We start from the raw sequence: 25177 nt of genomic DNA on the forward strand, positions 1-25177 counted from the left end.
TAAGTTCCTCATCCTCAAGTCCATGTTCAATCACCTTTTAAAATTATGGAATTAGCCTCCACCACCTTATCAGGTAGTGTTCCAGATCCCACCACTAGATCTTTTGCCAATGATTTTAAATCTATGATCTTTGGTTATTGACCCACTCAACAGAGGGAACAGTCTTCACCTACTCTGTCAAAATCCCTCAGCAGTTTGACAACTTTTATTAGGTCACGTATTAGCTGTCGATAATCTAAGAACAGTCCTAACTTTTCCAACTTCTCATCACTGAAGTTCCTCATCCCCCATAAACCTATATACCCTTTCCAAGGTCTTAGCATCTTCACTGAAGTATGCTGCCCAGAATTCTCCACAATACTCTGGCTGAAGCCTAAACAGTGATTTATAAAGTTCTAGCATGAGCTTTTTGCTTTTATATTCTATGGTGTTATAAACCCAAGTAAACTATATCAATTTTTAATCACCTTGCAGGATGTGTATATGGAAACCAAGGTCATGTATACTTTTCAAGCTCATGCCATTCATAGTATATTATCTTCCCTTTTTGTCCTCTGAAAGTGCATCACTTCACACTTCTCCATATTTAACTCCAAATGCCATGCATCTTCTCATTTCACTATCCTGTTTATATATTCCTGAAATCTACAACTATCATCACTATCTACTACCACTTGGGTTGCCAAGTTTCATATCTACAAGCTTTATAACGCTGCTCCCTACATCCAAGGGTAGGTTTTAAAAAATAATTTTCACCCAGAGAGTGGTTGGAATCTGGAATGCACTGCCTTAAGAGGTGGAAGAGGCAGTAACCATTACAACATTTAAGAACTATTTAGATGAGCACTTGAAACACCATAGCGTACAAGGCTACGGGCCAAGTGCTGGAAAATGGGATTAGAATAGTTAGGTGCTTGATGGCCGACACAGACACGATGGGCCTGTTTCAGTGCTGTATGACTGACTCTAAATACCACGTAAGTGCAAAAAAATGTAAAGGTAACATGCATGGGAAAAACTGGCCACAAACAAAATTTTACAAGAAACGTTGCTAAATGGTAACTATTCAGAGTGGCAGAAACTGGCAAGTGGAGTCCCTCAGGATCAGTGGTGGGACAAATTATCCACAATTTAAATTAATGATTTAGAATTTGGAATCAAAACTGCACTTTATAAATTTGTGGAAGACACCAAATTGTGAGAAATTGTCAACATCAAGGAGGACTGCAACAAATGACAAGAATACATTAATAAACTTGAACAATGGACATACAATTGGCAAGTGAACTTCAACGTAGATAAGTACATTTTAGTAAGGAAAATAAGGTCACATATCAGAAAATAAGTATCTGATTGGGGTACAGAAGTAATGGGTTCTGGCAGTACAAGACACAAAGTTGTGAATCAAATCTTGCTCAGGTCACTCTTGGAGTACTTTGTACAGTTCTGGTCCCTATATTATAAGAAAAGGAAAAGGCATTGTAGAGGTGCAAAGGAGATTTACAAGGATAATATCAGAACTGTGAGGTTATACCTATTAGGAAAGGATAAACTGGCAGGGGTCTCCTTTCTCTTGAAAAGAAATCCTGTGGATGGAGGGGGGCGGGTGGGGGGGGGGGGGGGGGGAGAACTTCAAAATTATGAAGCGTTTTGATATGAGTAGACACAGAGGGCCCAATTTTGACTCACTCAAAACCCATTCACTTAAGAGTTAAAATTGGATACAAAGAGTGTGTTTCCACATGTCAGGAAGAGCAAAACTACTGGCCATTAATGTAAAATAGTCACCAAGAATATTGAATAAGAAATTCAGAAGAAACGCCTTTACCCAAAGAGTGGTGAGAATGTGGAACTTGCTACAATAGGGAGTAGTTGAGGCAAATTGTATAAATGCATTCAAGGGGGAAGCTAGATTGGAGGAGGCAAATGCAGCATAAACTCCACCATGGTCTGGTTGGGCCAAATGGCCTGTTTTTATGCTGTATATTCTATGTTATTCTATGTGAGGCACTTTGTTGAATCTCTTCCAAAGGTCTACATATACAACTACTTTACTACCTTGATCAATGGTAAAAGAATTCAATCAAGTTAGTCAAACACTAATTATCTTTAATAAATCCATGCTGGCTCTCTTTGATTAACCCATGCCTTTCCAAATGAAAATTTATTTTGTCCCCAGTAATAGTTTCCAATAACTTCCTCACTACCAATTTTAGACTGACTGGCCCGTCTTTTCCTAGTTTATCTCTCTCCTTTCTTCAATAGTGGTGCAAAATTAGCAACCCTCCAATCCGCTGGCACTACCCTGTATCCAATGAGGATTCTGCTATTTCTACCTTTGCTTCTTTCAGTAACCTACGACGCATTGCATCTGGACCAGATGACTTACCAACTTTCAATAAAGCAATCTTTTTCGCAGGCCTTCTCTATCCATTACAAACCTGTCCATAATTTCCCTCTTTTTTAGGTTAACCTTTACATCATCCGCTTTCTTTAAGAAGACAGGTGCAAGTACTCATTTAATACCTTAGCCATGACCTCTGCCTCTGCATGAAGATTCCTTTTTGGGCCCCAAACAGACCAAACGTTTTTCCCTAGCTAACATCTTTACATATTACAGGTTTATAAAAAATTTTTAAAGTTCAATTTAATGTTGGTCTGCTTATCTTTCCCCATAATCTCTTTGCTTTCCATATTTACTTTTTCAATTCCCTCCTGTATTTTCAATCATCTTGGTTATTAAAATGGAATTTTGCCCCTGACTTGTGTCATAAGCCTTGGATGCTCTAGGATGCCCTTCAAAGGAATATGCCTAGTTTGTATCTGAACCATCTCTTTCCTGAATGCCCATATTGCTCTGTTACTGCTTTACTCTGCAATCACCTTTTCCAATCTGCCTGTGCTTGGTCCCTTCTAAAATTAGCTATTCGTATTTGAGCATTTTTACCTTTGATATATTCTGGTCTCTTTCCATGACTGCTCTAAGCCTAATAATGTTGTGTCCACTGCCAGCTGGATGATTATCTACTGTCACAACTTCCACATTCCCAACTTCATTTTCCAGAACCAGATCCAATCCTGTTTCCTTCCATTTTCGTCCTGGAGACATCCACTGTATAGCCTAGTCAGTATAAGTCTTTACCAACAAATAGTCGTTTGGTAGTACAGAACTTGAGTATTGCTGAAAATAGAGACATTTTGTCAAACATTTTCGTCTTGCACTCAACAGGACAAGTCGCAAGAATACCAATGTAAGGGAAAGCAACAAATTTATACTGTATAAGAGAGTGCTGATTGGTTGGCAAGTGGACTGATTGGTAGAGGTGTTGCCATGGAGAATGCACCAGTTTATGGTGACTGACAGTTAACTGCCAAGCTTTGTTGGAAATTTAAACCAGGCAGCTTGACTCTGATTGCGCCTGTTTCAGCTAAACAAAATAAGTGACTGCCAATTGCTCATTCCTCAGGGCAATCTCTTTACCAGTCAGAGTCAAGCTGCCTGGTTTAAATTTCAAACAAAGTTTGGCAATTAACTGTCAGTCACCATAAACTGGTGCATTCTCCATGGTAATGCCTCTACCAATCAGAGTCCACTTGTCAACCAATCAGCACTCTCTTCTCATACAGTATAAATTTGTTGCTTTCCCTTACATTGGTATTCTTGCGAATTGTCCTGATGAGCGCAAGACAAAAAGCTTTGACAAAATGTCTCTATTTTCAGCAATATCTACAAACAGTTAAAATAGAAATGATGATTGCACAGCGTATGGTATGCAAAGCATGACAAAACAGTGGGAATTTAATTCTCTAATGGCCCATGCTTTATTGGTAGCAATAGTTAGGAATTGTAGTACTTGCATTTTCTTTTTCCCCATAACGGTCAGCACACAAAGCGGTGGAACAGATTTAAGAATCAGAGATAAGTACAGATTAAACAGGTTAGCCACAACGGAGAGGATAAGACAGGAATTTAAAGTATCACAACAGTGATCAATATAAAACATGTTGTGCAAAATGGGTTTTTAAAAAAGCGTCACAGTTCACATGACAATTAGGATAAGTCCAAAAACTTAGAGGTACATTTCGTATGAGGTAAACCATCAGAATAGAAACTTCAGTGGGATAAATATAGGAAAATGCAGAAACACCGTAAAGTGTGGTCAGAGATAACTATAAAAAAAGCTCAACAAGCATAAGCTAAACATACAGCCAAAACAAAAATCTTTCCATATTGAAACAGTAAGAGGACAGTCAGCGAAAGAGGTGAAAAACTTTAAAGATGCAAAAGGACTCGAAACCTAGGTAAGCACAAGGCTGTACATATTCTGAATGCTAACTTCCTCCAAGTCTTCACAACAGAAGGCGTGAGCAATATATCCTCTTCCTAAACAGACATGGCCTAAGTAAAATCAATGCCTTCAATATAAATGAGATGGAGGTTCTACACAGACTAAAAGGGTTTATAACAAATTAGCAGCAACAGTTGTTATTTATCCAAGAGTACTAAAAGAAATCATGGAGATTGTGATGCACTGACAACCATTCAGGGAATCATTGGATACTGGAAAGTTACAAACAGACTTGAAACAATGTGGTGCCCAAATTCAAAAAGGGCAACACTGGCAACTAAAGACGTATTAGTCTCACTTCCATTCTGTGCAAAATATTAGAGTTAATGATGGGCAAATGTGAGCATTACTTACAATAAATGAGTAAACAAGGTCTCAGAAGGGGAAGATGTTGTCTGACCAACTGCTTGACTTCTTTCAGGAAGTGACAACGTAAATGGACTGGAATGTTCGAAGACATGTTGCATCTAGACTTCTGACCAAGTTTTGTACAAATGACTACCAGTCAAACAAAGTATGGAGATTCAGGGTAAGCTACATGCATCAATTCTACCTACAATTTACAATATTCTCTTGTGCACGTTGTCTACAGAACCGAGCAAGCTAAGTTATACATCTATAATGTGTGGAAAAATCAGAAAGAATATAATACACCAGTCATGTTTCAACTTACTGCTATTTGCCTTTTGTCAATTTCTCCCCTTTTGTGATGGATGTCTATGGAAATTGTCAAGGAGATTTTTCCATGAGATGGTTTCAAAGATCAGTACTCACACAGCTGAATGCCAGTTTTAAGGGCTGTGCTAACTTTCAATAATCATTCAATATTAGCAAAAGTAAACATGAGTACAAATTGAGGACTTTATATCTACATTTTCAATAATTTAGTAATGACTTTGACTGCAATCACAACCTGAGGTCACTTAAATGTTTATCTGTGCAGTGACTTTGTAATCTTGCAAAAATATTCAAAAGTAATTTCTTCTTGTTCCAGTTTAGACAAACATCTTTGCTTCCAAAACATTGAAACTTTCTTAAACATTTTAAGATGTTCATTCTCAATGACTTCTTCATTTTACTTGTAGCTGTTAATTTAAGATAAATTGTGTGAAAATACAATTTTAAGGACCTTTATGCAGTTACACAATTCTAGTCACCTTCCTCCTTTCCCATCCAGATAAATTCTTTGCTGCCATACAATTTTGTGTACTAGCCAAGAACAAATGGTTAAAAGAGTTGGACAGTACTGCAATCTATAGATTGTGAAGCAAATTCTCAGGACTTTATGTACAATTTAAATTTAAAGAAAGATCAAGTATGTATATTCAATTTTCCACTCTATGGCATAGCACCTCAAGGTCAGTGGAAGCAATGAATATAAATCACCCCAATGTAAGCTGGACAGCTTCTGTAGAAGGGGTTATTGATAACTACTTCAGGAAGCAGTTCTTCAATGTAAATAACATTCATGTCTCATACCAAGGCGGCTTGAAATCCTGTGAAGCGTTACAACACAAAATTAGGAGCAACAATCTGTAACTAGCTTAAGTTAACCATTTTTGAAAAAGGAGAGGACAGATGCATATCACGTACATAAGCAAATATTTATACAGATACATAAAATATATATTTAAAAATTTGAGATGTACCACATGCAAATTTCTATGTCATCCTTAAAGCACATAAATGAAAACCTGCCTAACCACTAATTAACCCAAGGATCTACTAACAGCATCAAAAAAAAACTTGTAGTTATATAGCACCTTTCACAACCTCAATGTGTCAAAGTGTTTTGCAGCCAATGAAGTGTAGCAAGCTCCCACAAACTGATATGTGATAATGATCAGATAATCTGTTTTAATGATGCTGGTTGAGGGATAAATATTGGTCAGGTCACGCGGCAGAATTCTTCTGCACTTAGTCATAGAGTCATAATGGCACAGAAGGAGCCAATTCGGCCCTTCAAGTCTCTTTGAAATAGTGCCAGAGGATCTTTTATGTTCACCTGAGTGGGTAGACGGGGCCTCAGTTTAATGCCTCATCCAAAAGACAGCACCTCCTGCACTCAAGTGTCAGTCTAAATTGCGTGCTCAAGTGTTTGGAGTGGGACTTGAACCTATAACATTCTGACTCAGAGGCGAGAGTGCTACTCATTGAGCCATAGCTGACATCAGTCTCCAGCTGACCCAAGGAAAGCACAACAATTACACCCAAGGGCTTTAAAGGAATACACAAAGTTACACACTTCAGCATCAGAATATATTGTGCATTACATGGAATAATGTGCTTGCCCTTATAAAGTAGCGTATCCTCCTCCCTACCGTGAGCAGTGTCATGAGAAATCCATCAGTATTTGTTCATTAATATGAAGCAAAACCTATCTGGTAATTCACCCAGTTTATTATACTTTTGTGTGTTTCTTTTTAAAACCTTCAAGTGAAACTGGCACAAAAAATTCTAAAGAAAACAAACCCTTACATAAAAGCCTGTAACTGAAAGCAAGACACACCCCTTTGAGTGGAACTGCTCTGGGGAATTTATTCTGTTTTGCCTTTTACATTTAATCAACTGATATTTGAGAGAAAAGGCCCATCATACTTGCCTAATGGGCCCATTAGAGGTTCTCTCCTTTAGGGGAAATAAAGAATCAAAATAGATATTTTGCACAAACAGTAAGCCAAATTCAAGTCCATTTTGATGTACCTAACCACCATGAATTAGGGAGGATAAAGGGGAACCGGTAGGTATAATGTATTTGGATTTCCAAAAGACATTCGATAAGATGCCACATAAAAGGTTACTACACAAGAGGTCACGGTATTGTGGGTAATATATTAGCATGGATAGATGATTGGCTAACTAAAAGGAAACAGAATTGGATAAATGGGGCATTTTCAGGTTGGCAAGCTGTAACTAGTAGGGTACCACAGGGATCAGTGCTGAAGCCTCAACTATTTATAATCTGTATTAATGACGTGGATGAAGGGACCGAATGTATTGTAGCCAAATTTGCAGACATTACAAAGATAGGTAGAAAAGCAAGTTATTTTTATTATTTATTTTTTACTTAGAGATACAGCACTGAAACAGGCCCAAGTCTGTGCCGACCATCAACTACCCATTTACACTAATCCCATATTCCTACCACATCCCCACCTTCCCTCAATTTCTCCACCACCTAGGGGCAATTTATAATGGCCAATTTACCTATCAACCTGCAAGTCTTTGGCTGTGGGAGGGAACCGGAGCACCCGGCGAAAACCCACGCAGTCACAGGGAGAACTTACAAACTCCGCACAGGCATTACCCAGAATTGAACCCGGGTCGCTGGAGCTGTGAGGCTGCGTTACTAATCACTGCACCACTGTGCTGCCCATGGGGGAGGTGGGAGGGGGGCTGCCCATATTATGACAACAGTCAGCAAAGGGATATAGATAGCTTAAGTGAGTGGACAAAAATTTGGCAGATGGAGTATAATATGGGAAAATGTGAGGTTGTCCATTTTGGTGGTAATAGAAAAGAAGAAAATTATTTAAATGGATAGAGACTGCAGAATGCTGCAGTAGAGGGATCTGGGTTTCCTCGTACATGAATCACAAAATGTTAGCAAACAGGTACAGTAAGTAATTAGGAAGGCAAATAGAATAGGTGGATGGAGTATAAAAGTAGGGAAGTCTTGCTACAATTGTACAGGGCATTGGTGAGACCACACCTAGAGTACTGTGTACAGTTTTGATCTCCTTATTTAAGTAGGGATATACTTGCATTGGAGGCAGTTCACAGAAGGTTGACTAAGCTGATTCCTGGGATGAAGGGGTTGTCTTATGAGGAAAGGTTGAACAGGTTGAGGCTATACTCATTGGAGTTTAGAAAAATGAGAGGTGATCTTATTGACACATACAAGATTCTGAGGGAGCATCACAGTATAGATGCTGAGAGCATGTTTCCCCTCGTGGGGGAATCTAGAATTAGGGGGCAGAGTTTCAAATTAAGGGGTCTCCCATTTAAGACAGAAATTTTTGAATTACAAGGAGTCAAGGATTATGGGGGGGCAAACAGGAAAGCGGAGTTGAGGCCACAGTCAGATCAGCCATGATCTTACTGAATAGCAGAACAGGCTTGAGGGGATGAATGGCCTACTCCTGCTCCTATTTCTCATGTTCACAATTTGCAGAAAACACCAACATTTGTACTTCAAAGTAGAATGTTGTGGAGATTATACTCTCTTATAATGGGGAACAACTTGCCTTGAATACATTCAATTTTAAAGAATTCTGGGGGCTTTTGAGAAACAAGATAATTTCAAATTGATTTTGAACTGTGGCAACAATTGCAATCTTAAAGCCTAGAAACAAGATTTTCTTAAAATCGTAAATGAATGTCCACATTCAAATTCACTTATATCAGCTGTTACTACCATCAATGTAACTCAGCATCCAGTCCCAGTTAGTTGTAACAAAACACCATCCAGAATTTATTGGGCATCAGTTTTCAAAATGCAATGTGCACTATTTCATTCTTGGTTCATGAAATCAGGGTGCTTATACTGCACAGTATCTTTATTGAACAGCAAGGAGAAATAAAGCATGCCCTTCACATCTAATTGCTCTTGTTCAGCCTCATCCAGCTCTTCCCCTTCTCTAGTGGATTTTAGTAAACCCACCCAGGCCCGCTACTTGATTATCAAGAGGCAACATTTGAGATAAAGAAGAAATAAAATGGACATAGAGTCAAAGTTATTTACGGCACAGAAGGCCGCCATTTGGCCCATCAAGTCCATGCCGGCTCTCCATGGAGCAATCCAGTCGCTGCCACTCCCCCGCTCGACCCCCGTAGCCCTGCAAGTTTATATCCTTCAAGTGCCCATCTAATTTTATTTTATTTTTTTATTTAGAGATACAGCACTGAAACAGGCCCTTCGGCCCACCGAGTCTATGCCGACCAACAACCACCCATTTATACTAACCCTACAGTAATCCCATATTCCCGATCACCTCCCTACACTAGGGGCAATTTATAACAGCCAATTTACCTATCACCTGCAAGTCTTTGGATGTGGGAGGAAACCAGAGCACCCGGCGAAAACCCACGCAGACACAGGGAGAACTTGCAAACTCCGCACAGGCAGTACCCAGAATCGAACCCGAGTCCCTGGAGCTGTGAGGCTGCGGTGCTAACCACTGCGCCGCCCTAAATTCCAGCAGCTGCCATGGTGGCTTTTCTTTTGAAATCATTGATTGTCTCCGCTTCCAGCACCCTTACGGGCAGCGAGTTCCAGGTCATTGTCACTCGCTGTTTAAAAATGTTCTTCCGCACATTCCCCCTGCATTTCTTGCCCAAAACCTTCAAACTGTGCCCCAGTCCTTGTACCATCAGTTAATGGGAACAGTTTTTCCTTCTCTAACTTATCTAAGCTTGTCACAATCTTGCACACCTCTATCAAATCTCCCCTCAATCTCCTTTGCTCATGGAGAACCACCCCAGCTTTTCCAGCGTAACCTTGTAACTAAAATCCCTCATCTCTGGAACCAGTCTGGTAACTCTCCACTGCACTCTCACATCCTTTCTAAAGTGTGGTGAACAGAACTGGATGCAATAGTCTAGCTGGGGCCTAACCAGAGCTTTATAAAGGTTCAGCATAACTTCCCTGCTTTTGTACTCTATGCTTCTATTTATGCAGCCCAAGATCTGATATGCTTTGCTAACCACTCTCTCTACATGTCCTGCCACCTTCAAAGATTGATGCACATGCACCACCCCTCCCCCACTTCCTGCTGTTCCTGCGCACTCTTTAGAACTGCGCCATTAACTCTAGATTGCCTCTCCCTGACCCTTCTGCCAAAATGCATCACCTCACTTGTCTACATTAAATTCCGTCTGCCACTCGTCTGCCCATTCTGCTAGTCGATCTATGTCCTGTTAAAGGCAGTTCATATCATCCTCACTGTGTGCCACTCCTCCAAGTTTGGTGTCATTGGCAAATTTTGAGATTCTACTCTGAATTCCAAGATTCAAGAGCAGGTCAGAGGCTAGGAATCCTGTGGCGAGTAACTCACCTCCTGACTCTCCAAAGCCTGTCCACCATCTACAAGGCACAAGTCAGGAGTGTGATGGAATACTCTCCACTTGCCTGGATGGATGCAGCTCCAACAACACTCAAGAAGCTCGACAACATCCAGAAGAAAGCAACCCGCTTGATTGGCACACCACCTACAGTCATTCACTCCCTCTACCACCCACGCACAGTGGCAGCAGTGTGTACCATCTACAAGATGCACTACAGCAACGCACCAAGGCTCCTTCGACAGCACCTTCCAAACCCGCGACCTCTACCACCTCGAAGGAAAACAGCAGCAGATGCATGGGAACATCACCACCTGCAAGTTCCCGTCCAAGTCACACACCATCCTGACTTGGAACTATATCGCCGTTCCTTCGCTGTCGCTGGGTCAAAATCCTGGAACTCCCTTCCTAACAGCACTGTGGGTGTACCTACCTCACATGGACTGCAGCGGTTCAAGAAGGCAGCTCACCACCACCTTCTCAAGGGCAACTAGGGATGGGCAATAAATGCTGGCCTAGCCAGTGATGCCCACATCCCATGAATGAATTTAAAAAAAAGATCCAAGTCATTTATATATATCTATATAGGAAAAAAAGCAGTGGTCCTAGCACTGCCCCTTGGAGAACACCACTCTCTCTCATCCTCTAGTCTGAAAAACAACCATTTACCACAACACTCTGTTTTCTGTCCTTAAGCCAATTTTTAAAAATCCAATTGGACACTGTTCCATGGGCCTCAATTTTATTAACCAGCCTTTTATGTTGTACTTTAATCAAACACTTTCTTAAAATCCATATACACAACATTCACTGCATTCCCTTCATCAACAGAGACAAGATGCCACATAAAAGGTTATTGCGCAAAGTTGGAGATCATGGTGTAGGGGGTAACACATTAGCATGGATTGAAGGTTGGCTAGCTGGCAGAAAACAGAGTTTGCATAAATGGGTCCTTTTCTGATTGGTAGGATGTGACGAGTGAAGTCCCACAAGGGTCTGTACTGGGGCCTCAACTTTTTACAATTTATATCAATGACTTAGATGAGGGGAGCGATGGCTTTGTAGCTAAATTTGCAAATGACACAAAGATAGGTAGGAAAGTATGTTGTGAAGAGGACATAAAGAGGTTGCCGACCGATATAGATAGGTTGAGTGAGTGGGCAGAAATCTGGCAGGTGGAGTATAATGCGGGAAAATGTGAAGTTGTTCACTTTGGCAGGAAAAATAAAAAAAGCAGAGAATTACTTAAAACTGAGAACGACTGCAGAATTCTGAGGTGCAGAGTGATCTAGGGCGGCACAGTGGTGCAGTGGTTAGCACAGCAGCCTCACAGCTCCAGCGACCCGGGTTCAATTCTGGGTGCTGCCTGTGTGGAGTTTGCAAGTTCTCCCTCTGTCTGCGTGGGTTTCCTCCGACATGCCAAAGACTTGCAGGCTGATAGGTAAATTGGCCATTATAAATTGCCCCTAGTATAGGTAGGTGGTGGAGAAATTGAGGGACAGGTGGGGATGTGGTAGAAATATGGAATTAGTGTAGGATTAGTATAAATGGGTGGTTGATGGTCGGCACAGACTTGGTGGGCCGAAGGGCCTGTTTCAGTGCTGTATCTCTAAACTAAACTAAACTAGGTGTTCTAGTGCATGGGCCACAAAAAGTTAGAATGCAGGTACAGCAAGTAATAAAGAAGGCTAATGGATTGCTATCCTTCATTATGAGAGGAATTGAAAATAAAAGTAAAGATTTTATGCTTCAGTTATACAGGGCATTGGTGAGACTGCATCTTAGTAAACACCGATATAAAGTAAACATGAAGTATTCTAGACTTGGCCTGTGTCCCTAAGCATATATCACCCTCTTTGTCCTTAATAGGCTGCAATCCACCACTTACTATTTACATGCCGGTAGAAGATCTTTGGATTACCTTTTATGTTGACTGCCATTCTATTCTCATATTCCCTCTTTGCCAGTCTTATTTTCCTCTTCACCTCTCCTCTCAATTATTGTATTTGGCCTGGCTCTCACTTGAAGAATTCACCTGACATGCATCTTACACCCTCTTTTTGTAGTTTCATCATAATCGCTATCGCCCACATTATCCAAGGCCCTGTTTTTGGTTCTCCTACCTTTTTTCCTTGTTGGAATGTACCTAGCCTGTACCTGAAGCATCTCTTCCTTAAAGATAACCCACTATTCCGTTAGTTTTTCCTGTCAGTCTTTGGTTCCATTTTATCCTGGCTAGATCCCTGGTCATCGCAATGAAATTAGCACTCTTCCAATCTAGCCATTCTACCTACATTGTTCCTTGCTTTTCTACATTACGAGGCTCAACGGTATGATACGATGATCATTCTTACCCAAGTGCTCCCCCACAAACACTTGGTCCACCTCATTTCCAGCACCAGATCCAGCAATGCCCTCGTTCTAGTTAGGTCGAGATCAAGGAAGTTTTCCTGAACACAATCTAGCAATTCCTCAAATAAAAGCAAAATACTGCGGATGCTGGAAGTCACTGACCCAAAACGTTAACTCTGCTTCTCTTTCCACAGATGCTGCCAGACCTGCTGAGTGATTCCAGCATTTCTTGTTTTTGTTGCTAGCAATTCCTCACACTCCTTTCTCTTTACTCTAACATTATCCCAATCAATAGTTGGATAATTAAAGTCCCCCAATATCACCACTTTATAGTTCTTGCATATCTCTGTGATTTCCCTGCAGATTTGCTCCTCTGGAGGCCTACAGAATACCACCCCCCCCCCCCCCCCCCACCCCCACCCCACAGCGTGATCATACCCTTTTCACTTCTCATCTCTAACCAAATGGAATCTGTCCTTGCCCTCTCAAGGACATCCCCTCTTTCCAACACTACCTGGTCTTCCCTAATCAGTATTGCCACCCCACCTCCCTTTTTTCTCTCTCTTTTCTGAACACGTTATATCCTTGTATATTAAGCGCATGTAGAGATTTAAAAAAAATCTTCCTTGCTCTTTAGTTAAAAATGTCAAGAGCTAGTTAAGTAGCAGTGAGCATGTCAAGTGGAAAAAGACACCGCAGGAGGTAAGCTGGTTAAGATAGGGTAACAGCAGTCATGACAAAGTCGGTCATGTCCTTGAGCAAACGAGATTTCTCAATGAAGCTGTGCTGCCTGTTTACTCTGTACACCTCCACTGACCTTGACTCTGGACCAAGAGCTAAAATGGATTAATGATTTTAGAGCCTGAGAGAAAACAATTATCAAATCTAAAGTATAAAATAGAAAATGAATGAACTTTATATGTACTTATCAAATCTTCGGGACATCCAAAATGCTTCACAGCAAAATGGAAAGAAATGGATGATTTTGCATTAAAATAAGTAATTCTGTTGGTATCCAAAATATCTATGAACAGTCACATAGTTTTAAACAAAACTCCATCGTTCCAGCAAGGAAAGAAACAAGAACAATGCATAATTAAGTCTCTCTTTTATGCTGTCCTCATCAGAGCATGGGGACTTGCATGTACACAAGATGTTAGCATGTGTACACATGCATATGCATACACACTGCATTATGCATGATAAAGGAAAGGAATGAAGTATTCAATTTCAGATACTTAAATTGGACTAATTTGGATTCCAAGCATTTCTTCCAAGTGGAGAAGGCCGCCCTGTTGTATTTATAAAAGTTAGTGATCTCACAAAACAATTACCCCAAAACAATTCTAAAAAGATACGTGTCAAATATTCCAAGATAGTGATGTCCCAGATGTAGTCATAGTAGGAGTCCATTGCATCGTGGCTGAAATTAGAAGTGAAAACACGAGTTATGAACCATACATATAATTTTTACAATAAAGTTGGATTTCTATCCATTAGCAGGTTCTTCCTCATTTGTCAAATGACTCCATCTTCCACATACTGAACAAACATAACTGTCTAATGCAAAAAAACCTTTAAAAAAAATGTTCACATGACACTATCTACAAATGCCTGTAATACAAGTGAATCCTACTAATGGCTGACAACTGGTTTCAAGAAAGCTTCAAGAGCTGCATTATGATGCTGGATGGAACTTGGCAGTTCATACTCCAACCTCCAATTCAACAACTACAGCAAGTATTCCAAAACAAGAAGATTAGCCTCCTTTGAAGAAAATACCAGACTCCATCTGTGGACTTCAAAAAAAAATTTGTTTCATGGGATGAGGGCATCGCTTGAGAAGGTGGTGGTGAGCTGCCATCTTGAACCGCTGAAGTCCATGTAGGGTAGGTACACCCACAGTGCTATTAGGAAGGGAGTTCCAGGATTTTGACCCAGCAACAGTGAAGGAATGGCGATATAGTTCCAAGTCAGGATGGTGTGTGGCTTGGAGGGGAACTTGCAGGTGGCAGTGTTCCCACACACCTGCTGCCCTTGTCCTTCTAGGTGGTAGAGGTCGCGGGTTTGGAAGGTGCTGCCTGAGTAGCCTTGGTGTGTTGCTGCAGTGCTTCTTATAGATGGTACACACTGCTGCCACTGTGCGCCGGTGGTGGAGGGAGTGAATGTTTGTGGAAGGAGTGCCAATCAAGCGGGCTGCTTTGTCCTGGATGGTGTCGAACTTCTTGAGTGTTGTTGGAGCTGCATCCATCCAGGCAAGTGGAGAGTATTCCTGACTTGTGCCTTGTAGATGGTAGACAGGCTTTGGGAAGTCAAGAGGCAAGTTATTCGCCGCAGGATTCCTAGCCTCTGACCTGCTCTTGTAGCCACGGTATTTATATGGCTACTCCAGTTCAGTTTCTGGTCAATGGTAGCCCCTAGGATGTTGATAGTGGGGAATTCAGCGATCGTAATGCCACTGAATGTCAAGGGGAGATGGTTAGATTCTCTCTTGTTGGAGATGGTCATTACCTGGCACTTGTGTGGCATGAATGTAACTTGTCACTTATGAGCCCAAGCCCGGATACTGTCCATGTCTTGCTGCATTTCTACACAGACTGCTTCAGTATCTGAGGAGTCACGAATGGTGCTGAACATTGTGCAATCAGCGAACATCCCCACTTCTGACCTTATGATTGAAGGAAGGTCATTGATGAAGCAGCTGAAGATGGTTGGGCCTAGGACACTACCCTGAGGAACTCCTGCAGTGATGTCCTGGAACTGAGATGATTGACCTCCAAAAACCACAGCCATCTTCCTTTGTGCTAGATACGATTCCAGCCAGCGGAGAGTTTCCCCCGATTCCCATTGACTTCAGTTTTGCTAGGGCTCCTTGAAGCCATACTCGGTCAAATGCTGCCTTGATGTCAAGGGCAGTCACTCTCACCTCACGAGTTCAGCACTTTTGTTCCTGTTTGAACCAAGGCTGTAACGACGTCAGGCGATGAGTGGCCCTCGCGGAACCCAAACTGAGCAGGTTATTGCTAAGCAAGAGCCGCTTGATAGCGCTGTTGATGACACCTTCCATCACTTTACTGAAGATCAAGAGTAGACTGATGGGACGGTAAATGGCCCAATTGGATTTGTCCTGCTTTTTGAGTACAGAACAATACTAGGCAATTTTGCACAGTGCGGGTAGATGCCAGTGTTCGAGCTTGGCTAGGGGCATGGCAAGTTCTGGGGCACAGGTCTTCAGTACTATTGCCATAATGCTGTCAGGGCCCATAGCCTTTGCCGTTTCCAGCGTTTTCAGTCGTTTCTTGATATCAAGTGAATCAAATTGGCTGAAAACTGGCATCTGTGATGCTGGGAACTTCAGGAGGAGGCCGAGATGGATCATCCACTCAGCACTTCTGGCTGAAGATTTTTGCAAATGCTTCAGCCTTATCTTTTGCACTGATGTGCTGGGCTCCCCCATCATTGAGGATGGGGATATTTGTGGAGCCATTTCCTCCGGTTAGTTGTCCACCACAAAGATAAGATACCAAGATAGCCAATCACAGCTTGGAGTAGTAGGACCCTCATTCTGGGAAGGGGAAATTGGACAAGATTTATGCTGCTGCTTGCTGTTCAGGTAATCCCCGTTAGAAATTATATATGGCAACATCAACAGGTGGGGTACTAAAGGGTTAACAAGGCCAATGGAACTGTACCCTAACATGAAGCACCATCTCAGAATAAGGAAGTAGAAGTATAGTAGTTGGAGGGGAACAAAAAGAAAACGAAGGCCAACCGATGATGAGTTGTCTAAATGATCTCTTGAAAACTATGGCACGTTGTTTGGCATGATGTAAATCTTCGCAACCAGCTTCAGCTGTGAAACCACTGAATATTAGAGGAAACAACAAAGTAGCAACCCCACATAGAACATGCAAAGAAAAGTGCATTGTAATCATAACATTAAAACATTTTTACAGGACACTGAACCAACAATTTTACCTGAGCCCATTCATTGATCTATTGGTAACAAGTGATAATATAATTATTATCGCATTTGGGGATATTGTACCTGTTTTGCTCTTGTAAAGCTTTGAAGGCAGTCATATAATCCACCTCTCTGAGAAACTGACACAAAATTGCTACCTGTTGAAAGGAAATACAGCTTAAACATTTGACATTTAAAACTGAAATACATTACTGGTTTGGTTTTGCCCAACTCTGCACCTGCCTCAGCTCATCTGCTGCTGAAACCCTCAGCTATGCCTTTGTTGCCTCTAGACTTGACTATTCACTCCTGGCTGGCCTCCCATATTCTTACCCCCCCACCATAAACTTGAGGCCATTCAAAACTCTGCAGCAAGCCCCATTCACCCATCATCCCCGTGCTCACTGACCTGGTTAAGTGACACCTTGATCTTAAACTTCTTATTCTTGTTCTCAAATCTCTCCATAGCTCACCCCTCTCTACCTCTGTAATCACCTTCACTCCTACAACCTTCTGAAATATTGTGCTCCTCCGATCTGGCCTCTTGAGCATCCCAGATTTTAATCACTCCATCACTGGCTGGCTGCTGTGCCTTCAGCTGCCAAAGCCCTAAGCTCTGCAATTCCCTCCCTAATCCTCTCCACTTCTCTTCCATCCCGTAAGATGCTCCTTAAAACCTACCTCTTTGTCCAAGTTTTTGGCCATTTGACCTAATATCTCATGTGACTCAGTGTCAAATTTCATTTGATTATGGAACTGTGAAGCACTTGGTACATTTTACTATGTTAAAGGTGCTATATAAATACATGTTGCTGTTTTTGCTGATGTATTTACTTCTTAAATTTTTCTTTCTGATGTCATGCTGTAGGGGACTATGTAGCTATTGTAATATGCTTTCCTGTTGGGGTCATGCCTCTAATCTAGCACTGGAAGATGCAATATAAATTACCTCTCTTGACATTTGATTAATTGGAGTCAAGCAATCGCAAAGAGATTCTAGTGCAAATGAAACTGCAGCACAAAACTGTTCCCAAACTCATGCTTAAGAATTCAAATTCAAGTTAAATCAAATTTGAAAATTAAAAAGCTGCTTTCAGTAAAAGTGACCATGAACCTGTCGGATCATCGTAAAATCTCAACTCATTCACTAATGTTTGTTAGAGAAGGAAACCTGCTGTCCTTACCTGGTCAGGCCCAGGTGACTCCAGTCCCACACCAACGTAGATGACTTGTCATTTCTTTCCGAAGTGGCCTGACAATTCAGTCAGTTGTATCAACCCGTTACTAAGAAGTGGGAACCCACAGCCATCATCTCAGGTTAACTAGGAATGGGCATTAAGTGTCAGCCTTGCCAGTGATGCCTACACACCATGAATGAATCTTTAAAGAGCTCCCCATGTGGGTTAGTTGATAAATTTGTTGCTCAGTATGCAACTGAACCATGAAAATCATGTTGCTAGGGAATCTTATGATAGCCAATCCAAGGTGGTGTGGCAATTCTGGGGTGACAATTGGTTTCAGGCGTAGGAAAGGTGGAGAAAAATCAGTCAGGACTTCTGATCGCTATTCAGTGATTCCCAATGAAATTCTGTCTGTCACAATTGAATGGCCTGCCAATATTCATTGCCTAGATCTTAAGATATTAGGAATGGCCACTTGCACAAGGTATTGGAGGAGCAGCTAGGGCCCATGGGATCATACCACAGAACTTCAAGGAAGGGAAAAAACCTAAGTGAATTGGAAACTCAAATCAAAGTCAATAAAAAATATCGAATGAAATTATTTTCCTCACTCCCCCTCATATTTCTTCCATTTTCTGTTCTTCTCAAGGAACTAACCCTTACTGTGGCAGGATTCCACAGGTGCCAACAGTACTCTAATTCTTCCAGTTAGCCATTCTTTATGTAGTGAACACAAGACAGTGAGTTGTACTAATCTATTTGAATGGAGGGAAGCAAAGTTGAACTCAATCCCATTCTCAACTAATGTCTACTCATGCATTTTTTTTTTGCAGTTGTCACTGGAAAGCAGTCATAAGCAGGAACTCTGGCTAATTTCCACCTGCCCCCACAGTCCTGTTCAATTTGAGAGACCTTGATGCAATGACAGTGCTCCAGCTTCTCACCTGGTCGACAGCAGCAAGCTGCTTTAAACATAGTCGAGCATTCAAGACAAAATGAGAATTGCCATCATTCACATCCACAAGACAAAAGAAAAACAACATTGGAATACTGAACCTTTAAGAAATTGTACTCTTGCCCTTAATGCTTTGCTCAGTGGTAGCCGTGGAGGTACTTTAATTACAACTATGCCAACATTTACACAAACGGAGGTCTAGTGTTTTGGACCAAAGTACCAGTGAAACAAGTGATGCTGTTGGCTCAATTGGATTGCGTTTAGCTATGATAGGCACAAACCACTGGAATATTCATGGAGTAGTCTCCCTACTACAGAACCTGGTGCATAGGGAGTATGGGAATGAAGTGAAACAAATAGAGGGAAGAGCATGGAATGAACAAGAGCACACTGCAAATCAAACATGATAATGCACAATAGGTCAAGGGTTAGCACCATGGCCCCTATAGCATATTTTCACTGTCCGCCGTTACATTCAAGTACTACTTCATAGGTAGTATACTTAACAGTGAACAGTCATATTTCATCCCGACACTCAAATAGCACAAATCATATATTCAACCTCAATATACTCAAGAGGTCTGACATTTGGCTTATATAAATTTAGAAGAATAGACCATCTATATTAGAGCTTGCAATAAATCAAACATTAAAAAGCAGTCTCTTACTTACTTGGGTGTGGCAATTTAACATAGAACAGCATTTGATCATTCTCTTCAGCACCTTAAAAACACCAATGGAATAGAAAAACATAAATTAGATAAAAACAAAGTAAACAGCTATACATTTACCTTGTTGGGCAATACGAGTGTGGTTTTCAGACCCATGGGAGCAGACTTTACTCATACTGTCTTCTTACTAGCAGGAGGGAAGAGTGAAGTCTTGCTCAACCACATCTTTATATTATAGTTCCAATATGCATTCCTTCTAGAGAAGCAAACTCATTTCCTATATGTTATGATCTTCCTGAGTTATTTTGCCATTAACACACTACGAACTTTCATATCAGCTGCTACGAAGTTGAAGATCAAACCCAAAGAAAGAATTGGTTGTGAATGCATCTGTCTAACCATTGGACCATAGGACAATAGGACAATAACTAATTTTGCCAGCATCTCTTTCATTTCGAGAACAAATTAAAAAAAAAAGTTACTTGACATGCAGCAAAATATTTTGTAACTTTTCATCCACCAGGAATCTTATGGTGTCATATTATAGATATTGCTCTTAGTCTCAGAGTCGTACAGCATAGAAACAGGCCCTTCGGCCCACCGCATCCATGCCGACCATAATGCCTATCTATACTAATCCCACCTGCCTGTATTAATTCCATATCCCTCTATGTCTTGCTCATTCAAAGTACCTGTCCAGATGCCCCTTAAATGGCTCCACCACCTCCTCAGGCAGCTAATTCCAGATACCCACTATTCTTTGTGTGAAAAATTTACCATTTTGATCCCCTTTAAACCTCCTCCCTCTCACCTTAAATCTATGCCCTCTAGTTTTAGTCACCCCTACCATGGGAAACAGACCCTATCTATGCCTCCCAATTTTATATACCTCTATCATGTCCCCTCTCAGCCTCCTTTGCTCCAGGAAAAACAGAGCCAGCCTATTCAATCTCTCTTTATAACTCAAGCCCTCCAAACCAGGGAACATCCTTGTGAATCTTTTCTGCACCCTCTCTACCTTAATCACATCTTTCCTGTAGTGTAGCGATCAGAACTGCACACAATACTCCAAATGCGGCCTAACCAACATTATGTACAACAGTAACATGACGGCCCAACTATTGTACTCAATGCCTCGGCCGATGAAGTCAAGCATGCCATACGCCTTCTTCACCACCCTGTCTACCTGCGTTGCCACTTTCCGGGAACTATGTACTTGCACCCCAAGGTCTGTCTGCTCAACAACACTCCCCAGGGTCCTGCCATTCACTGTATCTATCCTGCCCTGGTTTAACTTCCCAAAATGCATCACTTCACACTTGTCTGCATTAAATTCAATTTGCCACTCCCTTGCCCACTTTCCCAGTTGATCTATATCCTGTTGTAACCTTAGGCAACCTTCTTCACTGTCCACGATAGCACCAATTTTGGTGTCATCTGCAAACTTACTAATCATGCCCCTTACATTCACATCCAAGTCATTAACATATATGACAAACAGAGGGCCCAGCACCGATCCCTGCGGCACACCACTGGTCACCGGCCTCCAATCTGAAAAACAACCCTCCACTACCACCCTCTGCCTCCTATCACCAATCGAATTTTGTATCCAATTTACTAGCTCACCCTGGATCCCATGTGTTCGAACCTTCTGGACCAGCCTACTATGCGGAACCTTGTCAAAGGCCTTGCGAAAGTCAATGCAGACAACGTCCATCGCCCTGCCCTCGTCAGTCCTCTTGGTCACCTCCTCGAAAAACTCAATCAAATTTGTGAGACATGATTTCCCACGCACAAAGCCATGCTGACTATCTCTAATCAGACCATGCCTTTCCAGATGCATATAAATCCTGTCTCTCAGAATTCCTTCCAATAACTTTCCCACCACTGATGTAAGGCTCACCGGCCTCTAGTTCTCTACTTATCCCTGCTGCCCTTCTTAAATAAAGGCACATTAACTATCCTCCATTCTTCCAGTACCTCACCTGTGGCTGACGATGATACAAAAATCTCTGCCAGGGTCCCAGCAATCTCCTCCCTTGCTTCCCATAGCATCCGAGGATACACCTGGTCAGGCCCTGGGGATTTATCCACCTTAATGCGCTTCAAAACCTCCAACACCTCCTCCTTTGTAATGTTGATATGCTCCAGGATATCGGTGTTCCCTCCCTTGAACTCACTAGCTTCCATGACCTTCTCCACGGTAAATATGGACGAGAAATATTCATTTAAGACCTCGCCCATTTCCTGCGGCTCCACACATTGCCACACTGATCCTTCTCTCTCTCTAGCTACCCTTTTACTCTTAATATACTTATAGAATCTTTTAGGATTCTCCTTTATCTTATCTGCCAGGGTAATCTCATGGCCTCTTCTCGCCCTCCTAATTTCCTTAAGTGTAGTCCTACATCCCCTATACTCCTTGAGGGACTCGCTCAATCCCAGCTGCCTATACCTGACATATGCCTCCTTCTTTGTCCTGACCAGACCCTCAATATCCCTCGTCAACATAGGTTCCCTAAACTTGCCAGCCTTCCCCTACCATCTAACAGGAACATGCCGGCCCTGAACTCTTCGTCTCTCACTTTTAAAAGCCTCCCACTTGCCAGACGTCCCTTTACCTGTAAACAGCCTCACCCATTCAACTTTTGAGAGTTCCTGTCTGATGCCATCAAAATTCGCCTTCCCCCAATTTAGGACGTCAACCTGAGGACCAGTCCTATCCTTTTCCATAACTATCTTGAAGCTAATAAGAGTTATGGTCACTGGTCCCAAAGTGCTCCCCCACTGACACATCAACCATCTGCCCATCCTCATTTCCTAAGAGGAGGTCGAGTGTAGCCCCTTCTCTAGTAGGGCCATCCACATACTGCTTCAGAAAACTGTCCTGGACACACTTAACAAATTCTTCTCCATCTGATCCCTTAGCACTAAGGCAGTCCCAGTCAATATTAGGGAACTTAAAATCACCTACTATTACAACCATATAATTCCTACACCTATCTGTGATTTCTCTACATATATGCTCCTCCACTTCCCTCTGACTATTGGGGGGGCCTATAGTATAATCCCATCAAAGTGATCACCCCTTTCTTATTTCTAAGTTCTACCCATATGGCCTCGCTGGACATTCCCCCCGGGATATCCTCTCCAAGTACTGCCGTGATGTCCTCCCTAATCAATAGTGCAACTCCCCCTCCTCTCTTACCTCAATCTCTGTCACACCGGAAGGATCTGCACCCCGGAACATTGAGCTGCCAGTCCTGCCCATCCCTCAACCACGTTTCTGTAATAGCTATATCACAATCCCATGTACCGATCCATGCTCTGAGTTCATCTACATTACCTGTAAGGCTTCTTGCATTAAAGTAAATGCAGTTTAGTCTTGAGCAACATACAGCTGGAGGATCAGAGTTATAGTACTAGCTGTGAGCTGGATTCTGCCTAGTGACAACAGAAGTGAGGATTCTCTTTTACTGTTGTAAAACATTGAAAATTAAGTCAACCAATTGCAACACTTGGCTTTGCACTGGGCTAGTTGTACTACAGACTCATGGAAGGTCTTAAGAACAATGCAGATTCAGATTACTAATCTGAGTTTAATTACAGTGCTGCTTTTAAACTGATGTACATCGAAAACCACTTTACATTGAAGAAAAAAGCTCTGGTATAATATGATTAAAGTTTCATATGTAAATATTTTTTCTACAATAACTTGAACCCCTGCATTAATTCCCTTAATAAACAGGGATAGGCACCAACATGTTGCACTACGGACATTTGACAAATTATTGACGCAGCCACGGACATGGAGGCAATTAAGCTGTATATAAAGTGTATAGCCAATCTAATGCCATCAAAATACAATCTGATTTAAACCACATTTCTCTTTATAATTAAAGTAGCTAAGCAGACAAACATCAATGGAGCGCAGAACAACTGCATTAGCTAGCAAGCAAAATAGAATGCAGTGCCAATGTGAACTACTTTTGTTGACAGAATAGTTAGCTACACCGTGTCACGGGGTGGTAGATTGACCTTAGTGGATGACGTCTGTGGATTCACACTGTCAGGAATGTAAATGCAGCCAATAAACCATGAAATTCAAGGAGAGGATTGTTATTGTGGTCATTGAGGTGAGGCAGTAGAAAAACCAGCAACAGGAAGACGAACCATTTCGCACTCAGCTGTTGTCACAAGACAATTAAACCCGTGATGGTCTTTGTTGTTTAACTTCTCCACCTGCTTACAATATGTGTCTGAAGAAAGGGCAGCCAACAAAAGGGCAGTGATCTCCAAATCAGGAGAATTTTACAGGGTAAAGCAGATAGTACTTCAGAATAGTCATGTGAAACAGAAAAGCAGAGTGGGGCAGAAAGGAACAGAGAGAGTAACTGTAGGTAGCCAAGACTAGTTTATTCATCTTGACAGGTTGTTAAACCAGGAGTCGAAAATACAGAAACAACAGACTCTCTCGTGAACAAAATGTCATTTGCTCACCAAAGCTTGTGAGAAAATTAGATAAACACAATTACAAATAAAGAGTGTCCATCAGTTTCTCTAATAAAGCAATTCTCTTAAATTCACATGTCTATATCTCAGTCGATCACTGTCGAATCTGATTCAGCTGACAAGATAATTAACAAAAAGCTTTTCTGCAAAAAATCGAGCGGTTGTTACTGCATGCATTATCCAGTTACAAAATGTTTAGTCACTATCTGGAAGACTGTACTCCAGACTAACCAATTTATGTCCAAGCCAAATCTCTTACCTGTTAACAAATGCGCACTTTTAACAACGTAATTATATGATACAGACAACTTTCAAATGCAGCATAGATTTTGTTAAGGAATCATAGACAGTTCATCATGGATTAAGGTTTATTAAGGCTATCCGTTACATTGTATTTACTAATTATCGTATATGGGTTAGCAGCATACTGTTTTTACCAATATCAGTCAGCCCATTAAACCGTACTGAGGAACTTACAGTGCTGACTTCTGGAGATTCCTTGGATTTTCTTGCCTGTTTTTCCCTCAATACAAGTTCTGGAATAATGTGATTCCAAATGGATAGCAGCGGAATTGCGACATTTACATTGAAGTAAAAGTCCAGCAACTTTCAACATGTTACTGAGCTTGTGTCCCAGGTGAAAGTAATGTGTGTCAGAATGCAGAAATTGAGAAATTCCCTAAGGGACTTGTGCCATTCTAAAATTAGTTTTCATAACACAAACCTTTAAATTTTTGTTTTAAAATAACTTAGCTGCTAGGTTAGTTTAAAACAAAAGGTTAAAGGTTTGAAGCAGGGGTGTCCAACTTTTCGCTGGGGGCCACATTACAATTTTTGTCTTACATAGTGGGCTGCTGAGACAACTTTGGAAAGATAAAGACATTAAAAATTTACCTTACTATCAAAACAACAAATGTGCATTTTTGTGAAGAAGCTTTATATGAAGTCTAATTTATTGACTTACTTTCTCATTACTATGTTGGGCACTGATTTAGTGAGATACCTGCCATTTGTTTGCTTGCACAAGTAGTCAGTGTTTTCCTGTAAAGTTGTAGCGATGTGGAGTATGCTGGATAGATGTCCATCTGTCAGGAGTGATTTTGATCGCACTCTCTGTCTCTGTCCCAGTG

General features: G+C 41.4%; 1 protein-coding gene across 3 annotated transcripts in view; it reads right to left on the reverse strand.

The window, feature by feature from the left end:
* Positions 1-25177, reverse strand: part of ints8 (integrator complex subunit 8) — a 145964-nt gene that overhangs the window by 13919 nt on the left and 106868 nt on the right. For all 3 annotated transcript variants that reach the window (XM_068031562.1, XM_068031563.1, XM_068031561.1), the window contains exons 25-28: positions 19537-19587; positions 16813-16886; positions 14123-14187; positions 5023-5066 (exon numbers count right to left, since the gene is read on the reverse strand). In XM_068031562.1, coding sequence (XP_067887663.1) covers positions 5023-5066; positions 14123-14187; positions 16813-16886; positions 19537-19587 — 234 coding nt within the window. The remainder of the gene's footprint in view (positions 1-5022; positions 5067-14122; positions 14188-16812; positions 16887-19536; positions 19588-25177) is intronic.

This window comes from Heterodontus francisci, chromosome 5 (assembly GCF_036365525.1).
Source record: "Heterodontus francisci isolate sHetFra1 chromosome 5, sHetFra1.hap1, whole genome shotgun sequence".
NCBI lineage: Eukaryota > Metazoa > Chordata > Chondrichthyes > Heterodontiformes > Heterodontidae > Heterodontus > Heterodontus francisci.